At 48.7% G+C, this 19,758-nt stretch overlaps 1 protein-coding gene across 8 annotated transcripts in view; it reads left to right on the plus strand.

Moving 5' to 3' along the window:
- PLEKHG5 (pleckstrin homology and RhoGEF domain containing G5) overlaps positions 1–19,758 on the plus strand; it is a 117,472-nt gene that overhangs the window by 74,248 nt on the left and 23,466 nt on the right. For 6 of the 8 annotated variants that reach the window (XM_043997521.1, XM_043997526.1, XM_043997523.1 and 3 more), the window contains 2 exons: positions 15,915–16,044; positions 19,079–19,181. In XM_043997521.1, coding sequence (XP_043853456.1) covers positions 15,915–16,044; positions 19,079–19,181 — 233 coding nt within the window. Of the gene's footprint in view, positions 1–5,562; positions 5,680–15,914; positions 16,045–19,078; positions 19,182–19,758 lie in introns of those variants that run through there. The other 2 variants (XM_043997522.1, XM_043997525.1) reach the window with 2 other exon arrangements.

Genomic DNA, 19,758 nt, shown 5'->3' on the forward strand with positions numbered 1-19,758 from the left:
CCCATTTGACAGATAAGGAAACTGAGGACTCAGAGGTGAGGGACTTGCCCACGTTCTCTGGAGGTTGTGAATAGTAAAGCTGGTCTATAAATCCAGGCTACTCAAATGCAAATAGAGCTTCTTTCTGCTATTCCTCCTGCCCAACCTCCACCCTGGGGTTGGACTGAAATGATTAAAGTTGCAAAAGTCCCAGTCATCCTGCAAGCATTTACTCAGTGTGCATTCTGCCAAGCACTAGGATATGGAGATACAAATAGAACGGGCCTTGCCTCAAGCACCTTACTCCCTTTGAACTTCTCTGCTGTGCTAGGTCATGGGCATACAAAGATAAGAATGAAAAAAACAACAGTTTTTATTCTCAAGAAGATTATATTTTATCATGAGTAACAGTTATAGAAATGAATAAAAGCAGCTTGAGGAGCATTACTGGGACAGGGTATGTGGTTGTCCCTTGTTGGCCCCTTGGTGAGATAAAGTTGTTTAAGTAATTTTTCAGTCATGTCTGACTCTCAGTGACCCCTTGGGGGGTTTTCTTGGCAGAGATACTGGAGTGGTTTGCCATTTCCTTCTCCAGCTCATTTTACAGATGAAGAAGCTGAGGCAAACAGGGTGAAGGGACTTGCCCAGGGTCACACAGCTAGTAAGTCTAAGGCTGGATTTGAACTCAGATTTTCCTGACTCCAGGATGTTGCAGACATTTGTTGAGATGTATTTTAGCTTTGTGACCACCAGGTGGAGTACTTTCTCTCCCTACTCAGCCCTATGGAAGGAATCCAAGGAAAGTTCTTACCTGTATCCTGTATCCCCTGGAGAACCAGAGCCCATTAAGGATACTCCTTCCTATACATGTGGCTGCTGGAGGGTACCCAGGCAGAAGGGTGCCTTCAGTGGGCAGAGCCCTGTGTAGTGACCTTGGATTCATTGGCTTCTCCTAAAGAGATCAGAGGCATGCCCCCTTCTGGCCTTGAGTGGGGTAGTTTCTCTCTCAGCTCTGCTAGGTCTTGAGTCACTGACCTGCACAGAAGGTCTCCTGGAATGAAGTCTCCAAAAGTTCTTTCTGCAGCCTGGCACATGATGGACACAGCGGCCAGGCAGAATTGGAGCTAGGCTTATAGAAACTAGGGGTTAGGTTATAGGAACATGGGTCTGTCTAGACCTGAAAGGGACCTCGGGAACCATCTGGCATCTGACAAGGGCTACAAATCAGGGCTAGATTTATTGTTTAGTAAGGTAGATTAAACCTAGAAATGTGTCATGCTTTTAGCAGGACTTGTTGTTTTTTTTTTTTGGTGAGGCAATTAGGGTTAAGTGACTTGCCCAGGGTCACACAGCTAGTAAGTGTTAAGTGTCTGAGGCCAGATTTGAACTCAGGTCCTCCTGACTCCAGGGGCGGTGCTCTATCCACTGCGCCACCTAGCTGCCCCAGGAGGACTTGTTAAACATTTACCAGCTCACTGCTGGATATGGCTTGGCCAAAATCATAGGTAAGTGGTAGAACTGGGATTTGAACCCAGGGCCTTAGACTCAAGAGCCAAGGCTCTTTCTACTATGTCATGATACCTTGGTGTGTGTCTGAACCCTAGAAAAGAGATCAGGATTAGACCTCTTTCTGTTGAGGACACTACAATCTTTGCAATGTCCCAGGTTCCCAACTGATAAGCCATTCCTGACTCCTCTTTCCCTCACCCCCCATATCGAATCAGTTGCTAAGTCTTGTCAATTCTTCCTTGACAACATTTTATGTATATTTCTTTCCACTCAGACAGCCCCTACTTTCTTTTAGGTCCTCATCATCACTTGCCTGTAATATCCCCAATTTGGTTTTCTGGCCTCAAATCTTGCCCCTCTGTTTTCTAATCCATCCTCCACACAATTCTCTCTCTCTCTCTCTCTCTCTTTTTTTTTTTCCTTTTTTTTTTAGTGAGGCAATTAGGGTTAAGTGACTTGCCCAGGGTCACACAGCTAGTAAGTGTTAAGTGTCTGAGGCTGGATTTGAACTCAGGTACTCCTGACTCCAGGGCTGGTGCTCTATCCACTGTGCCACCTAGCTGCCCCACACAATTCTCAAAATTATCTTCCTAAGGCACATAGGTGTGACAGTGTCAGAAATGGCTGAACAACAACAAAATGAGGGGCTGGCATCTAATGTTTAATGTATGTTATGTTAAGTATCTAAGGCTTTAGCCAATCTGGGTGAGTCTCTGGCTTTTAGGTTCAAGGAAAGGGAGTTGAGAATTAGCAAGTGACTTTTTTTGGGGCCTGAAGGGACTGTGCAGGGCTGTTCCTAATAGTGGAGGGGATTGGAGAGAGCACAGGGTAGACAGAGCTGATATTCTTAGGACTTTTATTAGCAGGTAGGGCAGGGAATATTTTTTGCTTTTTCTTATTGGCAGTATTTAGAGGCTGGCACATTGTAGACACATAAATGCTTGTTGATTGGCTGATTCTGATATCCACCTTGGTCCAAAAATGGAATGAGCTGTCCTTGGAGGAAGGGAAGGTCAAGGCTGCCTGGAAGGGATCTCAAAGGCCATTTAGTCTGACCTCCTCATCCTAAAAATGAGGACACTGAGGCCCAGAGACTGTGACTTGCCCTTGGTTACATAAGGTAAACAGTGACAGGATTTGAATACAGGTCCACTGACTTGATATCTGGTGTTCTTTCCACTGTATCCTCTATCCAAGTCCACAAACATTTATTAAGCACCTACTATGTGCTTGTAAGGCAGCTGATTCCTGCTCATAGATGTAATGACCTTAATGAGCCTGAGGTTCCTTCTACCTCAAAGATTTTGTGGTTTTGTTTTTGTCCAAGGGGAAAGCCAAGACCCCTGGATGCTATACAGCCAAGTGAGTGGATAGAGTGCTGGAATTGCCATCAGGAAGACCTGAATTCAAATCCTGTCTAGGGCACTAACTCTGTGACCCCTGAGTTAGACACTTAACCTGTCTGCCTCAGTTTCTACAACTGTAAAGTGGGTAACAACAGTGCCTACCTCCCAGGGTTGTTGCACTTAGCAAAGTGACTAGCACATAGTAGGGCCTTAATGTTTGTTTCTTTCCCTTTTCACTGTGCCCTACCCAGGGAAATCAGTCCTCTGGAATCAGACCCCAACCTTCTCATTACCTGTTTGCCCCTGCCCATAATGGGGATGGCCAGTCTCCAGGAGGTTGACCCTGGTACAGAAACCTTGTTGTGACTCGACCTACCACTCTCAAACTCTGCCTTCTGCCCAGCAGATCCTTGGGTTATGGAGGATAATGGCTGGGGTGGAGGGGGGAAAGTGCACAAGAGCCCCGAGTCACTTTCTTCAATCTCTACCTGGAGTGTGAAGGCCCAAAAGGATAGGGAGTTGGGGAGGGGGAGGTCACTCCTTTCCTGAAGATTTCATTATTCATCTAGAGTGATCTGGTTTCTGGGTATCAGTTTCAACAAGTCCGCCCTGACTCATGAGTAGGGAGCTGAGGCCTGAGTCCTGATGTCCCCGGGAGACTCCTCCCCTCCCCCAAGATCACCCTTAGACCAACAGTGGTCTACTCAGACCCCCTGGCATCTTGTCCGCTGGGCTCCAGCCACCGTGTGAGCACAGACAAGCCCAGCCCAGGTTCATTAGCTAATTAGTGCCCCAGCTCTCTGGGGGAAGAGAGGGAGGGGCAAGCTGGGTCTGGGTAACGTTATCCTCAGGCGCAGGAGATGGAGATCAAAGACAGGCAGAACCCTGGAGCCCCGGGCTCCCAGTCTCTGGCGCCCTGGCTCGGTCTCCTAAGTGCCCCTGAACGGTGCGTGTTGGGGGGGAGCCCCATTCCCCAGCTGGCTGTGAGCACTCCGGGGCCCACGTGCCCCAAGGTCGGGAGTCAGGCTGGTGTAGTCCTTTCTCCACACCTCCCCCCTTCAGGGCAGAGGCCGTGGCGGGGGTGGTGGGGGATGGTGGGGGATGCGGGTTGTGACTCAGGGAGGATGTGACTCCCGCTGGGGATCCTACTCCCAGCGGAGCGCACGCAAACAGTGAGGTAACCCCTCCTCCACTTCAGGCCTTGGATGAGCCTGTGCTTCCAGGCTCTGCTGCCCCTCGGGCTCAGGGACCTCTTTTCCCAGCCGTGCAGTCAGGGCAGCCTATTGTAACCAGTAGAAAGTGGGGGGGTGGAAAGGCGCAGGAATACGTCCATCACCTCCCCCATCGCGCAGAGCTGGCCGCTCCCCTCCTAATCGGACCGCAGGGGCGAGGCTTCGCACTTCTTGCTTCCAGGACTAGCCTGGACGGGCCCAGACTTGCCAGACCTCTGCTCCTCCCTAACTCCCAGCCCTGCAGGCCATCAGGGCAGGAAGAGGGCGGCCCTCGGGTCGCCCTGTCTGTGCCCTGAAGTCATCCCCCCTTCCCAGGCAGGCACGGGGTTGTGGGCCCCCACTTATTGTCCACTGGCTGCTGGAAGCTTGCGGTCCCCCGGGAAGAGAAGGGATGGGCTAGGATTGCCCAGGGGTCGTCGGGGCGCCTCTGCGCGGGGCTTTGGTCCCCCAGGGGCCAGGGATTTTCCGCCAGCCCGCAGTTCCCTTGAGTGGGGGGAGGAGGAATTACTCACTGCCCAGGGGCTGGCGCGGCCTTTCCTGACCCTCTTCTCCTGTCCCCTCCCTCCCCAGCCCGGCAGAGGGCAGACGCTGGGCCGCCCTGGCCCCTAATAAGCCGCCCCCACACCTTATCTTCAAAGGGGTTCGTCACCTTCGGCGGCCCGGGGTTCATTAGCCAGCCCTATCACTGGGTTAGGGATGAAGGAGGCTGGAGGGGGTATAGTCGCCGTTCTGGTTCTGGGTCCGGGTCCTAGGAAGCATCCCACAAATCCTAGGACGCATCCCTGGTGCCTGGGTGGAGAAGGCGCATTGAGATCTGAGGCCAAGGCTAGGGCAGCTGTTCTGAACCGGGGGAGTGTGTTAATTGGTGCGTCCTTTTCCCGTCGGCCGGTAGACACGGGATGGGGAAAGATGCCCTAGGTCAGGACCCGACTCCATGGTTCTCAGACCTTGGACTGGAGGCCTTGAAGCCTGAGGGGCAGAAGACGACTCTGATTTGGAGGTGGGGTGCTGATGCGACCCCCGACTCCCCCCTGTCCCCCTGCTCTTCCATCCGGCCTCCCCATCGTGCCTGAAAGCATTCTCCCCATCGGGTTTCCCAGCATGGCTGGGTAGGTGGGGGTGGTTTGAGGCCCACCTGGGCACCGGTGCCCCCTGGCGGAAGGCGAGGCCTCGGGACATGGCTTTAACCTGTCTCTGGAGGTGAGGTGTTCCGCCTCCGAGCCTGGGGAAAGCCTGGTTCGGACCGAGGGAATTCCTGCCGTCTCTTAGGGCTGTGCCTCCCCCTTTCTCGTGGCCTTTCTTTGTCCTTTGCGCCTGCCCCCTGTGGGCCCCGTCCCTGGCAGTGAGGGAGCCAGGTCTCCCGGGGTTGGGCCGAGTTCAAAGGCAGAGCGCTGACCCTAGGGGGCCTGGCCGGGGCTGGGGGGCGGGAGCATGTAATACAATGGCAGGAAGCGGGGGCAGCAGCATTGTCCGCAGCCGTCGCCGCCGGCGCAGACGCTGGCTTCCCTGTCCTTGCCATGGGGACGGGCCATGGGGTCTCGGTAAGGCGCAGTGTGGGGCTGCCCTCGCCTCTGCTTCCCCAGGCTAGGGACGCAGGGGGCTGCAAGGACCAGGTAGGAAGGGCCGGCGCTGGGCCTGTGCCTGCCACTGCTTCCATACCTATTCTCCTCCTTGGCCCTCCTCTGGCTCTAATCTCAGCTCCTAACTACTTGGGCTTACTGAATTGGGGGAGAGGAAGAAACTGCCCTTGATGCCCATATGGCCCGAGGGGCCCAGGTCTAGTGGATGGGGGTGGGCATCGGGCTTGGGATCAGCCAGCTGCTGGGGGTGGGGATCGGGATCAGCCTGCTATCGGGGGCGGGGCGGTGGAGAGAACTTAGGCGGTGGATAGCATTGTCTGTACATCCTGTCTTTTGTCAGGATGTGGCCGCAGGAAGAACCAGCCTCTTCCCTGGGTTGTTTCTTCCTTGTCCCTGCCCATCCCACTCCCTGCCCCACTGGGAAGCCTCTCCTAGGACTGAATGGGAGCCGAGGTGTTTGTGGGGCTAGTGGTCAAGAGTGCAGGAGGGAGGGAGTTTGTTTGTGGATGGGAGAAAGTGAGGGTGAGGGGGCTTCCCCTTTACTCTGAGGGTCTGTGTCTCTGTAGGCGTGTGTCACCTGGGAAGACTGACTTCCCTTTGCTCCCTCATCCCCTTTTTTTCTCCTACTGAACCATACCCCTTTTGCCATTTAGCGGCTCTCAGTTTCTCCGTGGTGGGTCCACTCAGTGACCTTTGCCCTGGAGGGTCCCCCAAACCAAGGCCATCCCTGTAAGGTTATTTTCCATCTACTCCATATTTTATCTTCCATATTCTGACATGTCTCTCTATTAGACTGTAAGCTCTTTGAGGGCAGGGGACTTTTTTTTGTAGTAAGCACATAGTAACTAGCACATAGTAAAAGCTAAAGGCTTGATTTACACAAGTTGTTGAGATATGGATCTCATCATCAATTCTCCCTGGGAATATTCCCAGCCCCTTCTCCCCCTCCCCCTTTCCCCTACAGTAAGGTTCTAGTGGCTACTATGGATTCTCATTCTTAGTCTCAGATCTCAGCTTCCCTTAGGGATGGAGAAGTGGTTGGAAGTTTTATCTGTGCTGGGGCTCCGGAGACTTAGAGGGCTGGGTAGCCCTTCTGTGTCATTCCCCCCTCGGGGCTGTTGTGAAACCCTTGGCCATTTGCTATCCCTGGGGGCCTTCCACACCTCCTATTGTTTTTCTTGTTTGTTCTGTGGACTGGGGCTTTGTGATTCTTAGGGTCAGGGACCAGGTTCAGCGGCCTCCAGCCTGCTGCTCTCTCCTCTCTACCCTCCCTCTTCCGGGGCAAGGAGATCTCCAAGCAATCAGCTAAGACTGAATTTTGGGTGTGTGTGTCCGTGTGTAAGGAGGGAGGAGACACTGCCCCTGGAGTAGCACTGCCCACTCTGGATACTGGATACCCTCCTTTCCCTCCCCTCCCCCTTCCTTCTCCTCCTCCATTTCTTCCTCCACCTCCCTCCATCCCTCCCCTCCTCCACTTCCTCCATCTCCATCTCTATCTCAGAGCAGCTGTGCCCAGATGTGCTCTCCTGCTGACCTCCAGCAGAGGGGCTGATGTCATTCACAGTTCAGTGACTCCTGGAGCTCTGTAGTCTGGGGAGAAAACTTGGCCTCCTTCATGTAGTGAAATTGAGTTTCCCACCCAAGGGTTTGGGTTTCAGTAAATGGCCCTCTCCCAGCATTCCCTGACCTTACCCCCCAGAGCTCTCCATCTGAGGTTTTTAACCCTTTTTTGTGTATCATGGATCAGTCTGATGAAGTGTATGTGCCCCTTCTTAGAATTATGTTTTCAAATAAATAAGACAAAATCCATAGGACTATCGATGAAACCAATTATATTGAAATGCAGTTATCAAAACATTAAAAAAAGAAAGTTCACAGAGCTCCAGGTTAAGGAAGTCTGTTCTCCATCTTTCTAGGCACAGGGGCTTACAAAACCTGGGACCTTGGGCGGGGGTCTCTTTCTCTTGCCCTCCTAGGTATGTAAGCTAGGAGAGAGAGGAGAGAGAAGAGGGAGGAGTAGAAGAGAAGAAGAGGAGAGGAGAGAGAAGAAGGAGGGATAGGAGGAGGGAGAGAGACAGAGAGAGAGAGGTATGGCATTTGGGATTACAGTTGTGTATAGCCCCTACACAGTTCTACTGATATAGATGGACCCTGATTTACAGAGCAGATAGAATATAAGCTCCTTGAGGGCAGGGACAGTTTATTTTTTTTTATCCCCAATGCCCAATATAGTGCTTAGCACATAGTAGGTGCTTAATAAAAACTTATTAATTGATTGGTTTTCTCTAAAAAGTAACATGATAAATGGAATTTTAAGCAATGGTTAATGCAGTAGGAAGAACCCTAGATTGGGAGTAGAGAGATCTGGTTCCCAGTGTCCCATCCCCTCACCCCTTAACCTTATTGGCCTCCCTATTAGCTGTGTGATTTTGGGCAAGCCCCCCTGGGTCTACTTTACATAGCTGCTGGTTGGGGTGTGGCCTTCTTGCCAGTGGGGAAAACTTCAGTATCTGTGTCCTGAGCACCTATCACAATAACTGGCACGTAGTAGGCATTTTACAAAGACTTGTCTGTGGACAGGACTACATGGTCTTGGTCTGGATTTGGGGTCTGCAGTGGGAAGGGCCTTGGATTTGAGATTGTTTTTTCCCCCAGCTTTAACATTCTGTGAGATATATATACACACACATACATGAATATATACATACATGTATATGTGTGTTTGTGTCTATAAACTATAAGCTTAAATCATGAGACCCTGGTCAATGGAAATGAGACCAGTAAATAATATAGCACCAAATGGATGGTGTAGACAATCATTTATTTGGACAAACCAACATTTATCAAGCACGGACCACTTGCAAGTTCCCATTCAAATAAAACATAGTCTTTTTACTCTAGGCCCTTATAGTCCAGTAAATACTGAGGAAGAGAGAGGAAAGGGGAGCTCAGAGGTGTCAGGAAGGAAAGCTTCCCAGAGGATTTAGGACTGGGAGACTAGAGACAGCAAACTTACAACAGCACTAAGACTTTTGGGACAAAATGTACAGCTATGGATATGGATGGGTACGTGTACTTTTTTATCGGGGGGGGGGGGGGCGGCAGGTGGCACCTGTACCTACAATATTATTGCTGTAAGGATCTTCCTCTAACAACACAGGTCTACACCTGAGTCTCAGTGAGTTGCCTGGAATGGTGAAAGACTTAGTTACCAAGTGTCCGGGGAAGGAGGTGACCCTAGGCCTTTCTGGTTCTGGGCTGGCTCTCTGCTGCCCAGTGCCCACTGCCTTCCAGGGTGGGGCCTCTACAGGTCTTCTTTAGGATGGGTCACTGGTCTTGCTGGGTCTTTGTCCCAGCATTCTGGGCTCTGGCCTTTGGAGAGAGGAGGGAAGAGTGTAGGCAGGGTCACCTGGAGTTCATCTTTACACTCTTCCTTCCTCCCTGCTGCCTTGGGATGATTTCCTCACAAGCAGACCCCTGCTGAATACAGAACGTTGAATACTTTCCTCCCTGTCGTCGTCTTCTTTTTTTTTTTTTTTCAGGGCAATGAAGGTAAAGTGACTTGCCCAGGGTCACACAGCTAGTAAATGTCAAGTGTCTGAGGCCGGATTTGAACTCAGGTCCTCCTGAATCCAGGGCCAGTGCTTTATCCACTGCGCCACCTAGCTGCCCCCAATCCCTGTCTTCTTGCCCACAACCTGATCCAGTCCTCAAGGCCCAAATCCTCTGGGAACCCTTCCTTGGTGACACCTCTGGTCTCCCCTTTCCTCTCTCTCCTTTAGTAGACCATAAGGGTCTAGAGGGAAAAGGCTGTTTTATTTGAATGGGACCTTGCATGTGGTCCGTGCTTGATAAGTATTGGTTTGTCCAAATAAATGATAGTCTACACCATCCATTTGGTGCTATATCATGAGGCCCTGGTCAATGGAAATGATACATGTATATAGACACACATATAACATTGTGATATGTGTGTATGTGTGTTTGTGTGTGCAGGAGCGTATATCTTGCCTCTTCAACTAGATTGGGAGAACCTGATAGACCGAGGCCATAGTGAGGTAGCTGGATGCGGTGGATAGAATGCTACACTTGGGGTCAGGAAGACCCCATTATAAAATCTCACCTTTTATTTTTTGCAGGGCAATGAGGGTTAAGTGACTTGCCCAGGGTCACACAGCTAGTAAGTGTCAAGTGTCTGAGGCCGGATTTGAACTCAGGTCCTCCTGAATCCAGGGCTGGTGCTCCACCTAGCTGCCCCCTTAAAATCTCACCTTTGCTATTTACAGAAGAAGCTCGGTGAAGTAATGGAGAGAACTCTGGATTTGGAAATCAGGAAAACCTGTGTTCCAATCTTGCCTCAAACACTCACTAGCTGTTTGAGGCTTAACACTTCCTAGACTGTAGGCCAATCACTAAAGCTCTGCTGGCCTCAGTTTCCTTATCTGTAAAATGCAGCTAGGAGCACTTGGCTCACGGGACGGTTGTGAGGACCAAACAAGGTCTTCACCTACACAAGGTGCTTTGCAAACCTTACTGATATTGTTATTGTTGTTGCTGATGATGAGGAAGAGGAAGAAGATGTTCTTGAGTCATTTCAGTCATGTCCTACATTTGAGATTTTCTTGGCAAAGATACTGGATTGCTTTGTTATTTCCTTCTCCAGTTCATTTTACAGAGGAGGAAACTGAAGCAAACAGGGTTAAGTGACTTGCCCAGGGCCACCCAGCTAGTAGTAAGTGTCTAAGGCTGGATTTGAACTCAGATCTTCCAGACTCTAGGCCCAGCACTCTATCCACTGTACTGTCTGACTGCCCATGAGGATAACTAGATTATTATTATATCCTGGTCATGGACAAGTTGATTAACCTCTCTGAGCCTCAGTTCCCTTCAGTGGAGGATGGGCATAACAATACGTGCTATGAAGTTCAAATGAGATATATTTCCAGATCTTGGGTGATTATGTAAATATGTCAGCTCTGATTATGTGGCAGACCCTCACCCTCACTCCCAGCACGGAATCAGCAGGCAGCTAATGGGATTCCTGCAGGGCAGACTATTTGGTTTGGGTATTCCCAGTGCTTGGCACATAGTAGGGGCTTAACTAGTGTTTGTTGAATTGTTCAGTTTGTCTATAAAGTCAATTAACAAACATTTATTTAAGCACCTACTGACAACCCCAGCCCTCAAGGAGGTTTATGTTTTATGAGGAAAAGCATGAAAGTAAATGCAGTCATTTTGAGGGGTGGGGAGGCTACTCACTGGATGGGTGGGGAAGTGGGAGTCTGGGAAAAGCCTCTTGTAGGAGTAGATGTGAAGCTGAGCTTAAAAGGGAGCCAAGGAGTCCGGGAGGCAGAGTAGGAGAGGAAGTGCATTCATTATAGGCCTGGGAGAGAAAGGATTCAGAGGGTTCTGTGTGAGGAATCGCAAAGAAGGCAGTTTAGTTTGAACCCAGAGTCCATGAAGCAGAGTGATGTACGATAATGCTGGGGAGGCTGGCTGGAGCAAAATTGTTAAGGCCTTTCTTTTCAGTGCCAAGGTGGGGGATTTATCTTTGATCCTGGAGGTAGTAGGGAGCCACTGGTCCTTCTAGAGGAGGGGAGTGACATGGTCACAGGGATCCTTTAGCAGGCTCACTCTGGCAGGATGGATCAATCAGTCCAATAATTATTAAGTGTCTACTATGGGAGCAGCTAGGTGGCACAGTGGATAGAGCGCCGGCCCTGGAGTCAGGAGTGCCTGAGTTCAAATCCGGCCTCAGACACTTAACCCTTACTAGCTGTGTGACCCTGGGCAAGTCACTTAACCCCAATTGCCTCACTAAAAAAAAAAAAAGAAGTGTCTACGATGTACAAGCTAAGTGCTGGAGATAGAAAAATAGGCAAAAGATAGTCCCTGCCTTCGGGGAGTTTAGACTCTAACCAGAGCATTAGAAAGGGGAAAGACTAGAAGTAGGGAGACCAGTCAGATGACTGTGGAAATATTTCAGGTGAGAGGGGATGAGGGTATGAGCTAGGGTGGCAACCTCGTGAATGGAGGGAAGGGAATAGAGCTCAGAGGTGTAGAGGGTGTAAGGGGCTAAAATTCTAGCTACTCTGTCTAAAATATCTAATGAGTGGTCGCCAATAAATCAGAAGCTTTAGCAAGAGTTAGACTTTTAAGCATTTATTAAGGAGAATAAGAATTTGGTGGAGAAAGACCTAGATTCATCTATCAAAGGGAGAGTACATTTTTAGCTCCACTCTCCACCAAAATCCTGATGAAAAAGAGCAGAGCGCCAGCCCCGCCCCCTCTTCCTCCCACTAGCAAACATCACTTCCCAACGCTAAAGAGTCTCATGTCTTGCCCTCAAGACACCTTTTCTTCATGGCAAAGCATCCTGCAGTAAGTCTCCAGCAGGTGGCATCATTCCGATCGTTACAAGGGAGAATTGACAAAATTTAGCAACTAAGTGCAGATGGGGGGTGAGGGACAGGAAGAGTCAAGAATAACCAAATGACTTTGAACCTAGGTGACTGCCAGGATGGTTGGGCCCTTCACAGACACTGGGGAGCTCAAAAGAGGGATAATAATTTGGGGGAGAAATACATTGGCTTCTGTTAGGGACATATTGAGGGGATGATGTTAATGGAACATTCTGTATGAAATGTCCAATGGACAGTTGGTGATGTGTGACCAGAGTTCAGGAGAGAGACCACAACTGGATGATGTCATGGTCCTAGAGGCAGCTGATTGGCTCACAGAGAGAATTCTGAGGGGAGAGAAGAGGGCCCAACACTGAAGTCTGGGAGGGACCCACAATGGGGGTGACACATGGATGTTGAATAAGCAGAGGTGACTGAGGAATGTCCAGGCAGGAGAATAAACAGGAGAGCAGTGACACCAGAATGCATTGAGGAGAGGGGTGGTCAAAAGTATTATTGAGGGGGCAGCTAGGTGGCTCAGTAAATAAAGCACCGGCTCTGGATTCAGGAGGACCTGAGTTCAAATGTGGCCTAAGACACTTGATAAATACTAGCTGTGTGACCCTGGGCAAGTCACTTAACCCCAATTGCCTCACCAAAAAGCAAAAAAAGTATTATTGAGGATGATGATGCTTATAACAACAAAAATAACAATAATAGCCAATGTTTATATAGTGTCTGTGCCAGCCACTGTGTTATGTGCTATACAGATATCTCATTGGATTCTCAAAATAGCGAGGATCTGGCCTCAGACACTTACTAGCTGTGTGACCCTAGGCAAGTCACTTTACCCTGTTTGCCTCAGTTTCCAAATATGTAAAATGAGCTGGAGAAGGAAATGGTAAACCACTTCAGTATCTCAGCCAAGAAAACCCCAAATGGGGTCACAAAGAGTCGGATGTGTCTGAAACAACTAAATAACAACAAAAAGCCCTTGACTTCAGGGCCAAGGCTATAAGGACTGAGAAAAGGCCATCAGATTTGGCATTCTAAGCATCATTACTAGTTTTCTGGAGAGCAGTTTCAGTTGAGGGATGAGGGGGTTCTGAGGCCAGATTGCAAGGGGTTAAGAGCCCAAGGAGGGAGTGGAATCTTCTGATTCTAGCCAGCTTTTTCTTGGAGTTTGGCTTAGAAAGGCCAAAGAGACCAGGACAATAACCTAAGGAACTGATAGCATCTAGAGAGTGTTTTTGTTGTGGTTATTTCTTTATCTTTGGTGGGGAGAGAAATGGGTGTGTTTGTAAGCCACCTAGGAGGACCCCAGAGATAAGGACAAATTGAAGATTACAGTGAAGGAGGGATGATTGTAGGGGCTGTCTGCTGGTGAAGGAAGATGGAGGGCACGGGCAGGGGTGTCAATCAGGGTGAGGAGAAGGGGCTTCCTCTTTGGAGACCAGAGCAGAGAACAGGGAGGATGATGAGGGGCCTTTGAGATAAAGAGAAGGGGAGAAATGGGAGCTCTCACTTCTTATTTTCTAGATAAAATAGGAGGCCTGGTGTTCCGATGGAGAGGGAGGGGAAATGGGTGGGGTGGAAGGCTTGAGGGCTGCATTGTTGGTCTTTCCCCTAGAAATCTAGTCAACCAGCATTTATTAAGTGCCCACTGTGTGATAAGCTAGGGGCTGCGGGTGATGCAGTGGATAGAGTGTGAGACCTGGAGTCAAGAGGAACCTGAATTCAGATCCGGCCTCATACACCTAGCTGTGAGACCCTGGGCAAGTCACTTCACCCTGTTTGCCTCAGTTTCCTCATCTGTAAAATGAGCTGGAGAAGAAAATGGCTGAGAAAACCCCAAATGGGATCTCAGAGAGTCTGAAGGGCAGCAATGTGATTATCGTTGGAGATTCTAAGGGTCCTTGCCCTCCAGGAGTTTACATTCTAATAAGACAGATAACTTGTAAACAGGCTGTATATATAAGAGATAAGAGGTAAATGGGAAGTATTCTCAGAGGGGGAAGACTTTGGGGACTGGGACCTTAGCGAGAGTTGAAGGCCTGGAGAAGGGATGGAGATCGAGAGCACTGGAGGTTGTGGGGATAGACCATTAAGGTAGGAAAACAAGATGATCAGCCTAGCCAGGGTCACTGGACCTAATAGTATAGGGGGAGAGTAAAGCCTAAGAAGACTTCAAGGGGGGTGGAGAGCAGGTTAGGAAAGGCTTTTAAAACCAAGCAGAGGGAGCAGCAGCTAGGCAGAGCACCAGCCCTGGAGTCAGGAGGACTCAAGTTCAAATCCAGCCTCCAGACATTTACTAGCTATGTGACCTTGGGTATGTCACTTGACCCGGAATTACCCCACATCCTCCCTTTCAAAAAAAACCAAACAGTGGATTTTATATTTGAACCTGGAGGCAATAGGGAATTGATTAAATGGGGGATGACATAGTCAGGCCTGCACTTCAGGAAGATCACTGGCAGCTAGTGGGGGAAGAGAAGCAGAGAGACCAACCAGCTGACTACAATGGCAATGAGGGTTAAGTGACTTGCCCAGGGTCACACAGCTAGTAAGTGTCAAGTGTCTGAGGCCAGATTTGAACTCAGGTCTTCCTGAATCCAGAGCTGGTGCTTTATCTACTGCACCACCTAGCTGTCCCCCAGCTGATTACTTTTAATAAGCTAGGCAGAAGGTGATAGGGACCCGGGGGGAGTGCATTTTGTGGGATCATCCATCCAGAACAGCCGGGTGCCGTGGTGGATAGAGTCAGAAACACCTGAGTTTGAATCAAGTCTGTGGGACTATAGGAATGTGACTGAATCGCAGCCTGCCTCAATTTCCCCGTCTGTAAAATGGTGAGAATAACAACACCTTACCTTACAGGGTTGTTGTAGAGATCAAATGAGGTGACATGTAAAACGCTTCAGAAAACTTAAAAACACTTTAGAAATGCTAGCTAGCAGTTAGAACAAGAAGGGAATGGGGCAACTAGGTGGCGCAGTGGATAGAGCACCAGTCCTGGAGTCAGGAGTACCTGAATTCAAATCCGGCCTCAGACACTTAACACTTACTAGCTGTGTGACCCTGGGCAAGTCACTTAACCCCAATTGCCTCACTAAAAAAAGAAAAAAAGAACAGGAAGGGAACCCTAGGTCACTTAGGCCCAGGAGGTTGTTTTGTAAATGGCAGAGGGAGGGCTCCAATTTTGGTGCTCTTTCTGTTATTACGTCTTCCAGAAGTCTCTTCTCCGATGTGGAACTCCCTCCTGTTTTTACCGTGTATCATTCCATATTATAATTATCTCTGGGTTTTATTTTCCTACCAGACTGTAAACTCTACAAAGGCGGGGGCTGTGTCTTACCTACACTTTGTGTCTCTCCTAGTGCCTGATAAATGATGAGTGGATAGAATGGAATTCTGTCCTCCGTGCTCTCACCTTCTGCACCTGGGTCAGTGTTGCCCACCAAGTGCCTGTTAATCATAGTAGGTGGGCCTGGAGAGGAGATGACTCAGGGGTGTGGGAGAGCTTATCTCCCTTCAAGTTTTTGCAGTACTGCCTCAGGGAAGAGGGACTGGAGAAATTCTATGCAGTCCAGGTGGCCATTAGCAGGAGCCCGGCACCTTTAGGCTTTTGTTAAGAAAAACTTCCTACCTGAGGTGTCCCAAAGTAGAACAGGATGCCTGGAGAAGGGGGGGGCTGGAAGTCCATTTGTTTGATAGGTTGTAGAGAGGATTCTGGGTTAGATATGGGTTGGATTGAATGGTCACTGAGAGCGGGCCTTCTGGCTCTCATACTCTGATGGATAGAGGTCTGGGCTGATGGCCCTTTGTTTGGCTGCCTTGGGGTGAGACCTGTGATTCTTGCCCCCCCAGGTATGCCACCACGCCGATTGCCAGCAGCTCCACCGCCGGGGACCCCTCAACCTGTGTGAGGTGTGTGACGGCAAGTTTCATAGCACCATGCACTTTGACGGACACATCCGCTTCGACCTACCCCCCCAAGGTGAGCTGGGCCTGGGACTTGGGGGGATGGGAGATGTGGCTTCCTGAGGTGTCCATCTTCATGGCTTGCTGGCAGTGCCATCAAGTCAGAGGGCCTTCTTTTTTTTTTTTTTTTTTTTTGGTGAGGCAATTGGGGTTAAGTGACTCCCCCAGGTTCACACAGCTAGTGAGGCTGGATTTGAACTCAGGTCCTCCTGAATCCAAGGCCGGTTCTCTTATATTTTTTATTTATTTTATTTTATTTTATTTTATTTAGTGAGGCAATTGGGGTTAAGTGACTTGCCCAGGGTCATACAGCTAGTAAGTGTTAAGTGTCTGAGGCCGGATTTAAACTCAGGTACTCCTGACTCCAGGGCCGGTGCTCTATCCACTGCACCATCTAGCTGCCCGTGGCCTGTGCCTTCTAATCAGGGGATTTCTTCTTACTTGGGTCCTCCCCTCACACCGTTCCTGGGAGCCGGTTCAACATCCAAAGGCTCTGAAGACCCTCCCCTGGGTCATGGTGTTGGAGTAACAAGAAATCAGCAGCTGAGGGTAGGATGCAGTGGGAAGTTAGGCTCCAGCCTGGGTCTGTCTCCAGGTGGCTCAGGACCTGGGTTTGAAGTAGCCTATAGCTTAGCAGTGGTTAGGTAGCTGGGCCTGGGTCTTCACACACTCGCTGCATCAGTTCATGTAAGTCCAGGTTTTTCTGTAATCTGCTTGTTCATCATTTCTTACAGCACAGTAGTATTTCATCACAATCATATATCACAACTTGTTCAGCCATTCCCCATTGATGGGCAAATTGCTTCATTTCTCTGGGCCTGAGTTTCCTTATCTATAAAATAACATGGGGGGCAGCTAGGTGGCGCAGTGGATAAAGCACTGGCCCTGGATTCAGGAGGACCTGAGTTCAAATTCAGCCTCAGACACTTGACACTAGCTCTGTGACCCTAGGCAAGTCACTTAACCCTCATTGCCCTGCCAAATAAAATAAATAAATAAATAAAAATAAAAAGGAAAGGGGCAGCTAGATGGCGCAGTGGTTAAAGCACCGGCCCTGGATTCAGAAGGACATGAGTTCAAATCCGGCCTCAGACACTTGACACTTACTAGCTGTGTGACCCTGGGCAAGTCACTTAACCCCAATTGCCTCACTAAAAAAAAAAAAAAAAAAAAAAAAGGAAAGGAAAGACCTTAAAAAAAAGAATGATTAAAAAAAATAACATGGACAGATTTAGTAGCCTTGCATTCCATTCCAGCTTAAATCTATGACCCTATGATATGTTACTTACCCCCTGAGCAGTCTCACGCAGGTCAATTCTCTCTGTCCTTCAGTTTCCCCATTTGTAAAATGAGTGACTTGGACTAGTTCATAGCTAAGGCTCTTTGAGTCATGCAGTCTTCTGAACTCCAGCCTTGTCCCAGGTGAGCTAAAGAGGGAAAGGATTCTTCTGGCTTGGACAGCACATTTTATTTTATTTCTAAATATTTTATTTTTCCTCCAATTACATGTAAAAACAATTTTTAACATTTAAAAAAATTTTGAGTTCCAAATTCTCTCCTTCCCTCCCCCTTATTAAGAAAGCAAGCAATTTGATATAGGTTATACATGTGCAGTCATGCAAAACATTTCCATATTAGTCATGTTGTGAAAGAAAACATAAACAAAGAAAAAGAAGGAAATTTTTAAAAAGTATGCTTCAATCTGCATTTGGGCTCCATTAGTTCTTGTGTGTTTTTTTTTTTTGTTTTTTGTTTGTTTTTTGTTTTGCAGGACAAGGAGGGTTAAGTGACTTGCCCAGGATCACACAGCTAGTAAGTGTCAAGTGTCTGAGGCTGGATTTGAACTCAGGTCCTCTTGAATCCAGGGCCAGTGCTTTATCCACTTTACCACCTAGCTGCGCCCCCATTATTTCTTTCACTGGAGGTGGACAGCATTTTTCATCATGACTCCTTTGAAATTGTCTTGGATCATTGTATTGTCAAGAATAGCTAAGTCTATCACAGTTGATCATCCTTACAATGTTGCTGTTACTGTGTACAATGTGTGGTTCTGCTTACTTTACTTAGTATCAGTTCATGTAAGTCCAGGTTTTTCTGTAATCTGCTTGTTCATCATTTCTTACAGCACAGTAGTATTTCATCACAATCATATATCACAACTTGTTCAGCCATTCCCCATTGATGGGCAAACCTAGGTTTCCAGTTCTTAGCCACTACAAAAAAAGAGCTGCTATACATTTTTGTACCTATAAGTCCTTTTCCTTTTTCTTAGATCTCTTTGTGATATACACTTAGCTGTGGTATTTATGGATCAAATGGTATGCACAATTTAAAAGACCTTTGGGCATAGTTCTAAATTGCTCTCCAGGATGTTTGGATCAGTTCACAACTCCATTAACAATGCATTAGTTGGGGCAGCTAGGTGGTGAAGTGGACAAAGCACTGTTCCTGGATTCAGGAGGACCTGAGTTCAAATCCGGCCTCAGACACTTGACACTTACTAGCTGTGTGACCCTGGGCGAGTCACTTAACCCCAATTGCCTCACCAAAAAACACACACAACAAAAACCTTTAAAAAGGGGCAGTGGGGCAGCTAGGTGGCACAGTGGATAAAGCACCAGCCCTGGATTCAGGAGGACCTGAGTTCAAATCTGGCCTCAGACACTTGACACTTACTAGCTGTGTGACCCTGGGCAAGTTACTTAACCTTAATAGCCTCACAAAAAAAAAAAGAAAAACAAAACCCCCAAAACCCCAATGCATTAGTGTCTCATTTTGATGACTGTGTGACCCTGGGTGAAGTTTCTTCCTCTATAAACTGGGGAAAATAATAGCATCTGTCCCCTCTCAGTTGTGAGCATCAAATGAGATAATGTATTTTGTGAAAATTAAAACACTTTGGAAATATCAGCTGTTATAATTACCATGGAGTAGAGACTCGGGCTCATGAGCTTAGCCACAGACATTCAGCCACCTATGACCAGAGAGGAAAGGGGAGCATGGAGTTCACCTTTCCTATTTTTCCTTCTTTTGCTTCTTTGCTTCTCCAGGCTCTGTCCTGGCCCGGAATGTCTCCACAAGGTCATGTCCGCCCCGAACCAGTCCAGCCTCAGACCTGGATGAGGATGATGAAGGGTTAATGGAAAGCAAAGGGTAGGTCTGGGACAGTGAAGGATGAGAGAGGATGGGACAGCCTCCCCAGGCCTAGCCACAAGAGTAGATCCCAGGAGAGCTGGCCTTGGCTACTGATTCTGCCTCTAAGGACAATGGGACAGGTTTCTTCTCTGGGCCCCAGGGAGAATGCTTTAATGGCTTTTGGAGGAGATGGGCCCTGGATGAAGTCTCCCCTGATATGGAGGACAAAGGGGGAGGAGGGGCCGGCTCTCCCAGCCCTTAGTCTCCACCATGTAGTTACACATCCAGTAGAAAATAAGTGTGGGCCAAAGGAAGCAGCACTTCATTGAAATCCCATATTTTAGACCAGAAGGGGGCCTGAGCCCCTCATTTTATAGATGAGGAAAATGAGAGGGAATGACCTACCCAAAGTCACAAAGCCAATGGCAGAACTAAAATTAGAACTCACTACCTGTGAGACCATTAGGTGAATCCAACCATGCAGGGATGCCTAGTTTAAATTGAGTGTGATTCCTACATTAGCCACAAGAGGGCGTGCCTACTACTTAAAGCCAGGAGCTGCCTATGCTATCTATCCCCCAGTCCTGGGCATTTG

Source organism: Dromiciops gliroides, chromosome 3 (genome assembly GCF_019393635.1).
Source record: "Dromiciops gliroides isolate mDroGli1 chromosome 3, mDroGli1.pri, whole genome shotgun sequence".
Classification (NCBI taxonomy): Eukaryota; Metazoa; Chordata; class Mammalia; order Microbiotheria; family Microbiotheriidae; genus Dromiciops; species Dromiciops gliroides.